Source organism: Sciurus vulgaris (genome assembly GCF_902686455.1).
Source record: "Sciurus vulgaris genome assembly, chromosome: 3".
Lineage (NCBI taxonomy): Eukaryota > Metazoa > Chordata > Mammalia > Rodentia > Sciuridae > Sciurus > Sciurus vulgaris.
This window is the reverse complement of record NC_136463.1, coordinates 159,177,759-159,192,721: the sequence shown is the minus strand read 5'-3', so window position 1 is coordinate 159,192,721 and position 14,963 is coordinate 159,177,759. Positions and strand designations below refer to the sequence as shown.

Here is a 14,963-nt window from a genome sequence, read left to right as displayed (position 1 = left end):
TTTAACAAATATTCATCAAGAATTTACTCTGTGCCAAGCTCTATGCTTGATGCTGGGCATTCATGGCATAGGTACATATTTTTTAAAAATTTTTATTTGTCCTAATTAATTACACTTGATAGTAGAATGCATTTTGTCACCTCATACATAAATGGAGTATGACTTCTCATTCTTCTGGTTGTACATGATGTAGAATCACTCTGGTCATGTAATCACATGTGTACTACCGTAATAATGTCCAATTCATTCTACTATCCTTCCTATCCCTGTACCCACCCCTTCATTCCCCTCTCCCTAATCCAAAGTACCTCTATTTTTCCCTAGCCCCACACCCCATTGTGAATTAGCACCTGCATATCAGAGAAAACATTCAGCCTGTGATTCTTTGGAATTGACTTATTTTGCTTAGCATGATATTCTCCAACTCCATTCATTTACCAGCAGATGCCATAATTTCATTCTTCTTTAAGGCTGAGTAATACTCCATTGTGTATAATACCACATTTTCATTATCCATTCATCTGTTGAAGGGCATCTATGTTTGTTACATAGTTTGGCTATTATAAATTGAGCTACTATAAACATTGATGTTGTTGTATCACTGTAGTATGCTGATTTGAAGACCTTTGAGTGTAAACGGAGGAGTGGAATAGCTGGGTCAAATGGTGGTTCCATTCAAATTTTCTGAGGAATCTCCATAACACTTTCCAAAATGGTTGCACCAATTTGCAGTCCCAGCAGCAATGCATGAGTGTAGCTGTTTCCCCACATCCTCACCAACATTTATTGTTGCTTGTATTCTTGATAATTGCCATTCTGACTAGAGTGAGATAAATCTTAGAGTAGTTTTGATTTGCATTTCTCTTATTGCTAGAGATGCTGAACCTTTTTACATGTATTTGTTGATCAGTTGTATTTCTTCTTCTGTGAAGTTTCTACACAGTTCCTTACCCATCTATTGACTGGGTTATTTGGGGTTTTTTTATTTTTTGGTTTTTGTTTTTTTGTTTTGTTTTGTTTTGTTTTGTTTTTGGTGTTGAGTATTTTGAGTTCTTTATATATCCTGGAGATTAAAGCTCTGAGATGCATGTGGTAAAGATTTTCTCCCATTCTATAGGCTCTCTTTTAACATTATTGATTGTTTCCTTTGCTGATAAGAAGCTTTTTAGTTTGAGTCCATTCCATTTATTGATTCTTAATTTTACTTCTGGTGTTTTAGGAGTAATAGCTAAACTATGAAACCAACCTGGGTGTCCTACCACAGATGAATGAATAATGAAAATGTGGTATATATACACAATGGAATATTACTCAGACTTAAAGAAGAGTGAAATTATGGCATTTGCTGGCAAATGGATGGAGTTGGAGAATATTATGCTAAGCCAAAATAAGCCAATCCCAAAAAACCAAAGGCCAAGTGTTTTCTCTAATATGTGGATGCTAATTAACAAAAAGCGACGTGGCTAGGGAAGAATAGAGTTGCTTTAGATTAGGTGCAGGGGAGTAAGGGGCGGGGGAGTGTGGGGATAGGAAGGATAGTAGAGTTAATCAGATATTATTACCCTATGTACATATATGACTACACGACTAATGTGATTCTACATCATGTACAACCAGAAGACTGAGAAATTATACTCCATTCATATATGGTGTGTCAAAGTGCATTCTACCATTATGTATACCTAATTAGAACAAATATAAAAATATATTAATTAAGCAAATCATTGTTCATTAACTATCTACTCTGTGCTAAGACATTCTTCTTGAGATCTAGATTGTACATGTTGAGTGCCTCTTTGACATATCTATTTGGATATTTCTTAGGCAATTCACACCAAATGTGTTAAAAACAGAATTCCTGATTTGCTGACCTCCATGTCAGTCTTTACGGTGTTCCTTGTTGTAATAAAATATTACCTCTACCCAGACCAACACCATCACCCTTTCAATAGGCTTTTTTCTGGTCTGTTATCCCAATTGCCCTTCTCCAAGCTACTCTCCACATAGTGCCAGGATGTCTTAATACAAACCTACTTATTGATTCTTGATTTTACTTCTTGTGCATTAGGAGTCTGGTTACAGATGGTGAAGATTTGGGGCCTACTTTTTATCCTATTAGGCATGGAGTCTCTGTTCTGGTGCCTAAGTCTTTGATCCACTTGAGTTTTGTGCAGGGTGAGATATAGGGGTTTAATTTCATTTTGTTAAATATGGATTTCCATATTTGTTGAAGAGGTTATCTTTTCTGCAATGAAATGTTTTTTGGTGCCTTGTCTAGTATGAGATAACTGTATTTATATGGGTTTGTCTCTGTGTCTTCTATTCTGTACCATTGGTCTACATGTCAGTGCTGTTGCCAATACCAGGACATTTTTGTTTCTATGACTCCATAGAATAGTTAAAGGTCTGGTATTGTGATGTCTCCTGCTTCACTTTTATTGCCTAGTATTGCTTTGGTTATTCTGAGTGTCTTATTTTTCCAAATGAATTTCATGATTGATTTTTCTATTTCTATGAGGAATGTCACTGGGATTTTAATAGGAATTGCATTAAATTTGTATAATGTTTTTGGTAGTATGGCCTTTTTGACAAAATTAATTCTGCCTACCCAAGGAAACAATCAATAACACGAAGAGAGAGCTTACAGAATGGGAGAAAATCTTTACTACATGCACCTAAGATGGAGCTTTAATCTCCAGGATATAAAAGGAACTCAAAAAACTCAACACCAGGAAAAAAAAAACCAAATAACCCAATCAATAAATGGGTAAGGAACTGTGTAGAAAATTCATAGAAGGAGTAATACAACTGATCAACAAATGTATGAAAAAAGGTTCAACATCGCTAGCAATTAGAGAAATGCAAATCAAAACTACTCTAAGATTTATCTCACTCTAGTCAGAATGGCAATTATCAAGAACACAAGCAACAATAAATGTTGGTGAGGATGTGGGGGAAAATGTACACTCATACATTGCTGCTGGGACTGCAAATTGGTGCAACCATTTTGGAAAGTGTTATGGAGATTCCTCAGAAAATTTGAATGGAACCAAAATTTGACCCAGCTATTCCACTCCTCGGTTTAACAACTAAAGGTCTTAAAATCAGCATACTTCAGTGATGCAGCCACATCAATGCTTATAGCAGATCAACTCACAACAGCTAATTAATGATTATTATAAGGCAGACATGGGTACTGATATTTCACATGCCATGCAACTGATATTTCAGTTGCCCAGAAGAGTACCTGTAGACTACATATCTTAATACTTTCTAATGTCTACATCTCTCATTCTGATAGCCTTCTCTCACATCTCTAATATATTCAGATCAATTTTTAATTTATATTTAAATTAATTGTTAATTTAATTTATATTGTGATTTCCTCTGGACTGTCAATTTCATAGGTATTCTATCTAACATCTCCTGAGGCATTCACCTATATGCTATATTCACCTATATTCAGTCTTTATACATATTGAGTCCCAAGAGTATGCCAAGTAACATGTTATGTGCTAGGTTTGTATATTTGGCTTTCTTTTTTTTTTTTTTTTTTTTTTTTTTTTTTTGATAATACTACAAAGGACAGGAGCTTTAAAAAAAAAAGGCAACAAGAAAAGCTCTCATGCATGAAAAGGTGTAAAGGACTATTACTTCCTTATTTCTTTACTGCTGTGTTTAAAATTTTTATCACTGTGGACTGAGAAGCAATGTCTTAAAATAAGTTTGCCTCTGAACAAGGTTTTTCAGTCAGGCAATGAAATATGATGTATTCAAGGTCCTTGTAGCTCTGGAGCAGTGTTAGAGGATAGATGAGGAAGAATGGCATAAACTCTCTCCTGAATGTTCAACAGAAAATAGCACAGATGGAACTACAATATAGTTCATGTACCTGAAAAATATGTGACTAACAAAATAAGCCTTTCTGTGTCTTCAATTCCTGTGATCTTATTTTTTGTCAGTTACACACACACACACACAAACAAAAATACAATATTATGTTTTTGGTGACTTTATATGCCCAAATGCATAATTTTCTAAAAATTAACTCATCATCATGTCCTCTACTTCTCCCACCTGTTTCCTAGAGGTTTAATAAGTTTTCCTTCTCATATTTTTGTCTGCATATGTGTATGTCCTTACTTTTTCAACATACGTTAGATTACACTATACTTTTGCTTTTTTTCCCACTTGCTTAGTGATATTGAGCAATGTCACTTTTTAAATTCTGTGTAGCATCTCATGGTATAAAGGTGCCATAATTTATTTAGTGGTGTAATCAAGTTACTCTCAGCTTTTTGTTATCACAAAGACTTTGTTGAATATCCTTATATTTGTTTGTTCTTATGTGTAAGTAGTATTGATTTCTAAAAGAAGAACTCTTAGGTTAGAGATTATGCACATTAAAGTTTTGGTTGATAACTGCCAAATTGGAGATCTTTTTATAGCACAATCCCTTTTATGACTGATCACAGGGGAGCACACAGACCTTTAATAGGTTATCTATTGAGCCGTGATTCTTAGACCAGCTGCATCAGTATCACCTTGAAATTTATTGTAGATACAGATTCTCTGGCTTGTCCCAGATAGCCTGAGTCACATCTCTGGGAGTGGGATACAGCAATCTCTTCTAACACCCAGCTGGTTTTGATGTACAGAGTTTGCAAGACACTGCTCAGGAGTGGACTTGCTGGCACAGATTTTTGCCATGGGAAAATGCATCTTAAGAACCTACAACCTCCTTGGATTAGAAGGGCATGGTTAATACAGCCATCTAATTTGCCTTCTAGCTTAGAGAAAGGGCGCTGTCACAGGAACTGAGGAAAGATGGGTTCCATTTCTTCTATGTACAAAACTTCATCCTGATCAGATTGAGAACCTACAAGTGGGTTTCTCTGAAAGACTCTCCTGTTTCTTGATTTCAGGGCCACAGTCTTCAGTGAACAAGGACCTGTATGGAGGAGCTGAGCGGGTGTGCAAGGCTTTCTCTGCCCTTGTGGATAAAATCACTTTGCCCAACTTAAAATGAAAAGGAGAACAGGCTCAACAACACTGGATGTGATGACAAAATGCCTTTTCAAAATCTGAATTAAGAAAATTGTCTTCTCTCTCTCTCTCTCTCTCTCTCTCTCTCTCTCTCTCTCTCTCTCTCAATAATTGGCGTAAACTACAAAGAAGACCACGCATGTGCAGTTTCTATCACAGGGCCATTCTTTCTTTAGATATTTTGGTAGAAATATTCAAATGTGTGATCTACGTCAATGAACATAAATATGTCATAAATATGTCAAGTATCATTTAAATTACTGAATTGATGACCTAATTTTCTATCTAGATGCTCCTCCTGAGGAACAGGTTTGACAAAGAACTACACACACACACACACACACACACGCACACACACATACTATCGCATGTAAGACAAGTGAAATCTGAATAAATTCCCTAGATTGCACCAACATCAGCTTCCTTGTTGTGATACTGTCCCATAGTTATGCATGAGGTTCCCACTAGGAGAAACTGGATGAATATACAGATGTCTCTATTATTTCTTACAATTGTATATAAATCAACAAGTATCTCAAAAAATTTATGTGAATGTTTATAAAACCCTCCATCTGATGAGTTTCACCAAAGCACCTATGTGTGTCTTTCTCTGTGTGTTGAATTAGATTATAGATGCTTAACTCAATGTCCAAAGTAGAAGTTAACAATTTCTTTTACTGACACAACACTTAGCGTTAAGCACTTTATATGTACTAACTTATTTAATCCTCACAACAGACCTAGAAAGTTGGTATCATTTTACTTTTTAAAAACTGGATCACAAAGACATTTAGTAACTTACCCAAAATCATTTGGTTGGTACTTGAAGTTGATATTTGAACCCAGCTCCTAAGCCTATAGTCCAATCACTGCTCTCTAATTGCTCTCAATATATATTATTATGATTCCATTCAAAATTTGTAGTCCATATTACACTCAGAGAGATTATAGATATACACATGTGTGTGTGTATATATGTATGTGTGTGTGTATATACATGTATATGTGTGGGTTCTTTGCTCTATCATTCCTAGTACTATTTACAGGGTAAAATAATGTCCAGTTGAATAGGTTTAAGACTAATTTATCCCTGTTCAATGAAATCCTCATATTTTTACATTTATTTCTCAACCTATCATACATCTTTGTTTTGGTGTTGTCATTTAGCATATTCAGTCTCCTTTCTTCATCCCATAGTGCTCCTTATATGTGAGATAAATATGTCATACAATATGGTTCAGCCAACCACAGCCTGTGGGCCAAATCCTGCCCACTTCCTGCTTTGAACAGGCTGTGAGCTAAGAGTGGGTATTACATTTTTTAAGTGATTGAAAAGGACACCTGGAAGGTATATGGATTCAAATGTTGGTGTCCATAAACCAAGTTCTACTGAAAAATGACCGTGCTCTTTTATCATGTATTGTTAGCTTCTTTTATTCTACCAAGGCAGACTTGATTAGTTGCAATCCACACAGGAAGGCCCACAAAGCAACAACCCCTACCCTTTACAGAAAATATTGCCAACTGCTGTTGGCATTCACCAAGAGTGTTATCTATTCACTGATTTCAAATAGGTAATGAGTTTATCAGAAGGTTTTGAAGAGCATGATGAAAGGCATTAGAGAAAAGATTATGAAAACCCAGTGATGAACCTGTGTAGAAACAGTAGCCCAGTCAGACAAACCCTGAGGCTGGGCCTCCTCCCTCAACTCTCCCCAGTCTTCCTTCCCCTGTTGTTAGGACTTAGCTAATCCTCAGATGAAATTTTGTCTTCTGATAATAACCCATTAGATAAGATTTCTAGCTTGAGGAGGGCCCCAAAGCTTCAGTGAAACATTTATTGAGATTTTTATTTGGACCTGAAAATAATATGGGTTTGAAAGTATCAAGAGAATAGCTAACCTATCTGAAATTCAAACTGGTTCTCCATCATTGGTTATAAGAGAAAGGTTGAAAACATGGAAATAGAGATAAAAATAGCCTTGTGTCTGGAACAAAAGTTGATTTGCTAATTGAACTTTACTGCTATGAATCTCATTCAGGCCTGGTCATTTTGCAAGGAAAAAACATTTATACATTTTTCTCTTATAATGCTGTTCACTTTAATTTTTTTTTGCTTTTCAGTGCAAACTATAGCCATGTATGGAGTTTTAATATTTAAACAAACAGCACATAAGTAATTGGAAGATAATTTATACTTACGCTATTTTATTAGAGTTTCGACATCATTAGTGGAAACATTAAACATTGAGATAAAGAGACTCCAAAAAATTACCTGGGGTCCAGAGTGTTTATTAATTTTATTTCCTCTAGAAGAATGCTTTATTCTCCAGGGGTTTTTTGTTTGTTTGTTTGTTTGTTTGTTTGTTTTATTTTATTTTATTTGTTGCTTCATTCAGTATTCAAAAATATTTTCTCAAACAAAGATTAGTATTACAGATTGTCAGTATCTAGCAACTAATATATATAGTTCCTTTTATGCCAGTGCACAAGCAATTCAATGGTTAATGGCTTGGAATTCATGCAATGTATTCAAGCTAAATATATGGTGACCCAGTCCATTAACAGTGTCAAACATCCCCAGACAAATTATCAAATGAATACAGAGAGGAGTATTCCAATCCCCAAGTCATCTTCGGAGGTTAACTCTCAGATGTTCTGGTAGTAGTCACTGTTTGAAGGAACATGCTAGCAGCCTAAAAGAATGAAGTTTTAAGAATTCTTAGAGAATGTTCAAATTAATTTTTATCTCTGGATATTTCCAACATTTAAAATAAGTAAATGACCAATATTTAAGAAAAAATATGTAAGCACTTTTTAATTCCAAGGTGTGAGTTAGCTCTGAGGTTAGATCTATTTTCTCTTTATTTCCAGGTTTACTTTTCCAGTGAATCTAGATCCACTCCTGCGCACATACGTGCTTATCCAATCTTCGATCAATTCTTTCTTCTTTAGGAAAGGGGCTCTTAGGAGATGAGAATATGCATCTGAAAGCAGAGAAAAGAAACTGAAGGCCACCAAATGATTTTCAGTTTAATTAAATATCAATGTTGCTTTTTAAAAAGAAAAATAGATATTTCTGCAACTCTACTATCAAAATTCCATATAAATTTCAGGGATATATATATATAATAAATTTATATTTATGAAAAGCTTTGTGCCTTATGCAGTTTAGTTATATTATCTGAATTATGTAAATAATAAAAAATATTTTATTATTTACATAATTACTAAGCATTATTTTTCTGATCAAAAAGTTAAAATAGTCTTTACAATTTTTTAATAAAAATATAAAGAAAACATTTTAAATCACCCATAGTATAATCCTTTCTGATGGAACCCTAGTTTTATACATATACTTTATACCACAATTTACTTAATGATAACCCTATTGTGGGGGTTTAGATTATCTCCAGGTTTCCTGTTGCTATAAATCACAGTGCAGTGAAGACCTTGCATTGCACCTCTGGATGTTCGTTAGGGTAAATTTCTAGATGAAGAATTGCTGAATATGTTGCTTAGGAAATTTCTTGGAGTGAGCAAAGTAGAAAGTCCAGCACTTGTGAATCCATCTACATTCCCAAAGTGTTGTTTTCTCTTGTGTTTAGTGTTCAAAAAGTAAATACCGAACATTTGTCAGCTAATTCAGCACCAACTGCAAACATCATCAGTTGAAATATCTATTTTTCATTTCAAAAATTTTCATTTTCTCATCACAAGAAAAACAAAGAATCACAATTTTTCTAGAATATTCAGACTGCCAGACCCAGGAAGGTAAATTTTTCTGTCCTTATTAGTGGCAGAGCAAGGTTTGTTGAAGGAAGAGGTCATCATTTTTGACACAAACAAGGTTACACTTCAAAATCTCTTCATTTGAATGGAAGCCTTTACTACTGTGTGTTAACCTAAACTCTGTAGTTGACTCTTCGGAAATGATCAGTGCACTCTTGGCCTAAATGAATCAACCTCTCCTTCTCCCTCTCCCTCTTTCTCTCCCTCCCCTTAGCCCTCTCTCTCCTTTCCTCCCTCTCAGAATTTAGTGCGTACGCCTAGTCCATCCTCTTTATATCCCCTTTAGATTCTCTAACATTCAGCAATATAGACCACATAACAATAATCTTTAGAGTCTTTTCTCAAAATGCCATCTCCGGCCCTTTGAATTTCTGGAATTCTCATTTCTGAGCCTCCTCTGTTTCTGCTTCTTATTGTAAATAGCCACAGTGTCCAGATCATCACGAAGCTCAGTCAACTGTCCTTTGGGTAAAGCTCTTCTAGACTTTTTCCAGAATTACATAAGTTTCTTTCAAACATTTATCATTTACAGGATCACAGAACACTAGAACAGAGAACCTGAAGATATTTCATAGGTTATCTAATTGATGAAGAAACAAAGTACTAAATACATAAATTAATTTGCCCAAGGTTACCTAGGTATTTGGTATCTTTTGTTTTCATATTTGTTGATGCAATATTAACAAATATGATTTAGTCACATACAAATGGCAAGTTATATGTTTTTAGCAAAGCATGATTCATACTAAGATTTTATATTTGATTTAAACTATTTATTTAAAATCATCAAAATAGCAAAAATCTTTTGTATATTATGTAGACATTTATTTTAGTCTTCTTAGCTTCTGCCCTGATGATACGATTTCTCTGGGAAATATAGGGACAAATACCTCTTCACCCTCACCTTCATCCAAACCTGGTAGCATATTATCCCCCCAAGACAAAAAAAAAAAAAAAAAAAAAAAAAAAAAAAATCATTGCAGGTACATCCAGAGCCCAGTTGAGCCACTAGAGATTTAATCAAGCCTCTTGAAAGGAAATCTCAATGTTCCTGTAACTATTTAACTTTTGGACATGTATCTCCTTGACCTGAGACCCTCTTTGACTGTGATTCTACCAACCAAAGGAAATGTCTTGTTTCCTGATCTGCAAACAATTGTTTGTACCAAACTTAAAATAACTTCAATAAAGTAAAATGCTCACTCCATTAGGCTACTTGCAAAGCAACACTTCCTAAAGTTTGAGACCAGCTGACTCAACAGCAACTTTGTAGTGAGATAAAGTAAGTTGTTTCTAAGGCTGAAGATGGAGAATTGTGTGTGTGTGTGCGTGTGTGTGTATGTGTGTGTGTGTGTATAAACATGTATATATACATATAATTATTCTCATATTCAGTAAATACAAATGTTATCTTATTCTGTAGACATTTCTTTGAGCTATTCAAGGTAAGTACAAGATACAAAAATATTAGTGGCGATTATTTGAGCACAACAGCTAAGTGATAAGAATGGAAGAAAAATTCCTATAGATCACCAATCACTATACAGAAGAGAATATGTGGTCCTTACTAATGCTGACACCTGAGCAGCCTCTGTTCAAAATGTTCTTAAAATAGTGGCAACCAGTGTTTAAAACATTCAATCTGTATTTCTACTTTAGTAGCAAAGCTGCTGAGAGAGTATAGTCTCTGAAAAGTGAAATTAGTGTAATGTACAATTACATTTATCAAAATAATAAACATCTATGAATAATAGCAGTGGGTTATATGGTTTTGTATGGCAACAAATCATGAAGATTTTTAGTTACTGAAGTTAAAACAAACTTGGATGGAGTTGGAGAATATCATGCTAAGTGAGATAAGCCAATCCCAAGAAACCAAAGGTTGAATGTTTTCTCTGATAAGTGGATGCTGATACATAATGGGATGGGAGGGTAAGGGAAGAATGGAGGAGTGCTGGATTATGTAGAGGGAAATGAGGGGAGGGGAGGGGAGGGGGGAAGGAAAGATAGTGGAATGAGATAAATATCATTACCCTGTGTACATGTATGTTTACATGAATGGTGTGAGTCTACAGCATGTACAACCATAAAAATGAAAAGCTGTACCCCATTTGTATAATGAATCAAAATGCATTCTGTAAAAATAAAACTTTTAAAAAATCTCAATCTATAAAAGCTCTACAATATCTTAGGAAAAGGTAGTCCTAGAACCAGTGCTATTAATCACTATTTTAATATAACAATTATAGGAATATATATCATATATTATAGGAACATATGACAATTCTTTACAAATGTAAAGATTAGTTATACCCCAGTTTTTCACTGGTGTGTAAATAATTCTAAAAGAATCACTACCACCTAAACTACACTTGTTGCAAGGCTTGGAAGCTTATTGGCTGAAATGACACCCAAAAAATGAACAACAACAACAAAAAAAAAATAGGATTCAGGCATCTCTCTGCTCACTTATTGACAGGAGCTCACTCACCCTCATTCCAATTTTATAAAGGATATTATTTCTATTCCTCTTGAGAAGGCAATATTTGAATGCAATATTTACTTCACTGAAAATTTTTAAACTTTTGGTAAGTTCCTAAAAGTTAATTACTTGATAGCAGTTAATTACTTATTTGAAATTCATTCAAAAAGGAAGGACGGAATCTGCATGCCAGTTGATTTTTTTTTTTTTGCTATTAATTTAATCAACTAAGTACCTTTCAAAGAGCCCCTCCACTAATATGAAAGCAATGTTTTAGTTTGTTTTTCAAGTTTAAAGGGGCAAGAATTCATGTGCTGCAAATATTTATTCCCCAGGCTTATATTCAAGTTTTCCCAATTCCACAGCAAGTAAACCTCAAGTTATTTCTGCCAATGTTTCAGCTAATGATAAAATAGTGTTGATCTTGGGGCATACATTTTTATCTTTGCACTGAATTTGGAGAATCATGCTTACTTGTCTTTCTTACTCTTTCTCCTTGGTATTCATGTGAGCTATGAGAATAATGACAATATGATAATATAAATAGTTACTATTAAATGCAAAAGGAAGTGCTATCTTTCTATCACTTCTGTGTTCTTGAAAGGAATATATGTGGCATTTGTCCCTTAAAACCACTTTCCCCTTCCTGGCAGTTCAGCACATTCATACTTGATTGACCCTTTCAAAAGATATGGGAGCTGGGACTAACCACCTTGTTTATCCCCTGTGTGCTGTGGCTGTGCTGCTGAGATTTTCTCTTCCTTTACAGACAACTGCCTCCTTCCTAAGCCATGGTTCCTGGAGAGGACACAGTCCACATAGATGTCCCAGAAGAGTTGGGCCAGATCCCAAAACAGTGCTCCATGCTTCAAGTTCTCAGATGTCTTCAGGTAGATCATAAAATCCCAGAAGCCCGACACGGTGTTGGAAATGCGAGGCTTTCGCATTTCCAGGAGGAGCACTGAGGAGGATTCCCAGCACTGAGGATCAGCTTGGTTAAGAGCCAGTAGGTCTGTCTGGCTATGACAGAAGAAAGGAGACACACAGCACATTCCCACAATGAGCAGGGAGCAGGTGAAGCTCAAGGGATGACGGATCCCTCCTCTGATCCCAGGATCAACCATGGTCCTGAAACTGCACAGGATGAAAATACATCAGTCCCTGTTCTGCTCAGAAGAGAAAATAAGTATGCCCTTAAGAAACTTAGATCCAAAAAAGGAAACACACCATTGTCACATAATGGGAAAAGTCTTATCCTACTTCCCATATCACACATGTCATTCTATGTAAAATGACTCATTGCCAGGCCAGATAGTATAAAATTGAGATATTTAGGCTAAAAAATATTCCTGATATGTGTTCTTTTGTTAGCCTAATAAGTGAACTGTTTTTCCCTGGTACAGAAGAATACGGTTTAAAATAATATTATGTGAAATTTTAAAAATCTTGCTGCATAGCTTTAATTAATATCTTAATCCTAGTCATCTAAGATTTGTATGGAAGTAAAAATTTAAATATATTTTTATCCTTGTATACTTTCCTATTCACACTGGCTTTTAATTTTTAAAAAAGACATTCAAATTATAAAATATAATAAAAATAAATCAAGATAGGTGCTAAAAGTATGGATAAATATATTTGGAAACTGAAGGATATGTATATGTATATTCAACCCATTAGAACAGAATCAAAGGATATTTTACAAACACCTAAAATGTTCTCAATTTGGATATAAATTTAATAAAAATATTTTTAATTTCTCTATTTTTGTTGTAAATATCAAGGATTTTAAAGAAAATTCTTTGCCTCTCATTCAACTTTTCTGTCTCTCAATGCCTGTTACAATAAAATTGGGGCAGCTACATATCACCTTGAATTTGTTCTTATGTTACCACTTCAAACAAGTACAATGAGAAATTATGCTCTTGAAATAAATTTTCCTTTCCCCAACAAAATAGTTTATGTGAATCCTCACAGTCTGTGCACAATGTAATCACGCTTAAACAACTTCAACATAAAAAAGAAACAGGAAGCACACAAAGCTCCCTTCTAATTTTATATTATATTCCCAAAGCTTTTAGATGTAAATATCACGAAGGTAAGTAAGGTACACCTCATGGGAATAATTATCGGAATATTTTCATATCAAAATATTCATTTTATACCATAAAATGGAATATTTCTCTTCATCACAGCAACAGAACATAATGAAATACTGTTAAATATTTCAGAAACTCCGAATATGCACATTCCTATTAGAAGGAGTATATTGAGATACAAGACACTTCAAAATTTTCTCTTTATTTCTATATCATTTCTATATTAACTCTACTCGAAAATATATACATATATATGTATATATTTTGTTCTTTTCTGAACTAAAATAGCAAAGTCAAGATCTCCAGAGGTTACTTTTCTTCAAAGGCTGAATCTAAGGCTAAGCCATTAGTGCCAAGTTTTTAAGACTAAGGGCGGGACGCTGTCCAGGGTGCTGAAGTTGGCGTTGTCCAGAACTCCCCGTCGGCTCAGGCCACAATGCTCATTTGGACTCAAAAGAGTCCCTTCTTTAGAAAGGATTTCCGAGCCTGGAGAGGTGTCTCTCCAAGTTCGTTAACGGCGGGGGTCCTCGGTGCGCCCTGATCTGAGCCCCACTCTGCTCCTGGCGCGTCTTAGCCCCGCACCTGGTCTCGTGGCCTCGCCCCGCCTGGACGGAGCTGCCAAGGACCCGCTCTGACTTTGGCCTCGCTCATCTCCTCACTCTGCAGCTCTTCTCCCAGGTCGCAGAAGAGCGCCCCTCCGCACTCACCTGTTCTGCCCTCTCGGTGTTCCCTCGAATGCGCAGAGAGTGTTCCCTCGAGTGCGCGTAGAGGAAATGCTGGGGCTGCTCCCTGAGCGAGTGACTGTCCCCAGCTTCCGCGTCCTGACTGCTACCGTGCCTCTTCTTAAGCAGTGGGAGTGTTCGGCGCCTCTTCAAGTCTACGTCAAAGCGCCTGGAAACTGCCGCCACCTCTCGCCTCCAAGTCCTTCTCCCGCACCCTCCTCTCTGCTTCCTCCTCTGAGGATTTCGTTTCGGGAAACAAGCAGGCTTGGCCACACACTCCCTCACTGACCCTAACCCCTATCCGTCCTCCGCCCAGCGGAATGGGGCCTTGGTGCGGTTTGGCTTCCCCTAGGAACCTCGGGAGGCGTGCTGCTGCTGACTGGAGCTGGAAAGTTGGCGCCCCGCTGCCCCGACTAGGGCAGAGTGAAGGTCCCCAGATCCCAGCTCTTCACGCGTGCCTCGCCTGAGCATGACAAAAGGCCCTCAAATGAAAGGCCCTGAAATCTAGGGTCAGAAAAGGGACATGGGCCCCCTTCCAGCGGTCAGCAAGGGCTCCAAAAAAATAAGGTGGAGTCTTCCCAAGATAGTCTGGACGTGAATTTCTCTTGGTTGACTGAGGGCCTGGGCTGGAAGGAGCAAAACACCCTTCGGAGTGTGTACAAGTGGGTAACGACTTTGCGCTGCTGGAAGCTTCCCATGCCTGGGTAACAGGAGACCTGTTACCTCCAGCCTGCGTTGTTGGTTGCTGGTGTTGTTTTCATTAACATTCGGTTCCTAATTTTACAGCTTTCCAAGAAGAGGAAGTGCCCGGGATTCCTTCGC

At 36.4% G+C, this 14,963-nt stretch overlaps 2 protein-coding genes across 2 annotated transcripts in view; one reads left to right on the top strand and one right to left on the bottom strand.

The window, feature by feature from the left end:
• DYTN (dystrotelin) overlaps positions 1 to 5,029 on the top strand; it is a gene marked incomplete at both ends in the record, with an annotated part of 63,247 nt that extends 58,218 nt beyond the window's left edge. The window contains one exon of the mRNA XM_079130398.1: positions 4,926 to 5,029. Within this exon, the coding sequence (XP_078986524.1) occupies positions 4,926 to 5,029 (104 nt within the window). The remainder of the gene's footprint in view (positions 1 to 4,925) is intronic.
• A 2,745-nt stretch (positions 5,030 to 7,774) lies between these two features.
• On the bottom strand, positions 7,775 to 12,444 carry FAM237A (family with sequence similarity 237 member A; the record flags this gene model as incomplete). Its single annotated transcript, XM_079135576.1, has 2 exons — positions 7,775 to 8,033; positions 12,033 to 12,444. The coding sequence occupies 2 exons, from the start codon at positions 12,442 to 12,444 to the stop codon at positions 7,900 to 7,902; spliced, it is 546 nt and encodes a 181-aa protein (XP_078991702.1). The 3' UTR covers positions 7,775 to 7,899.
• Positions 12,445 to 14,963: the final 2,519 nt, after the last annotated feature.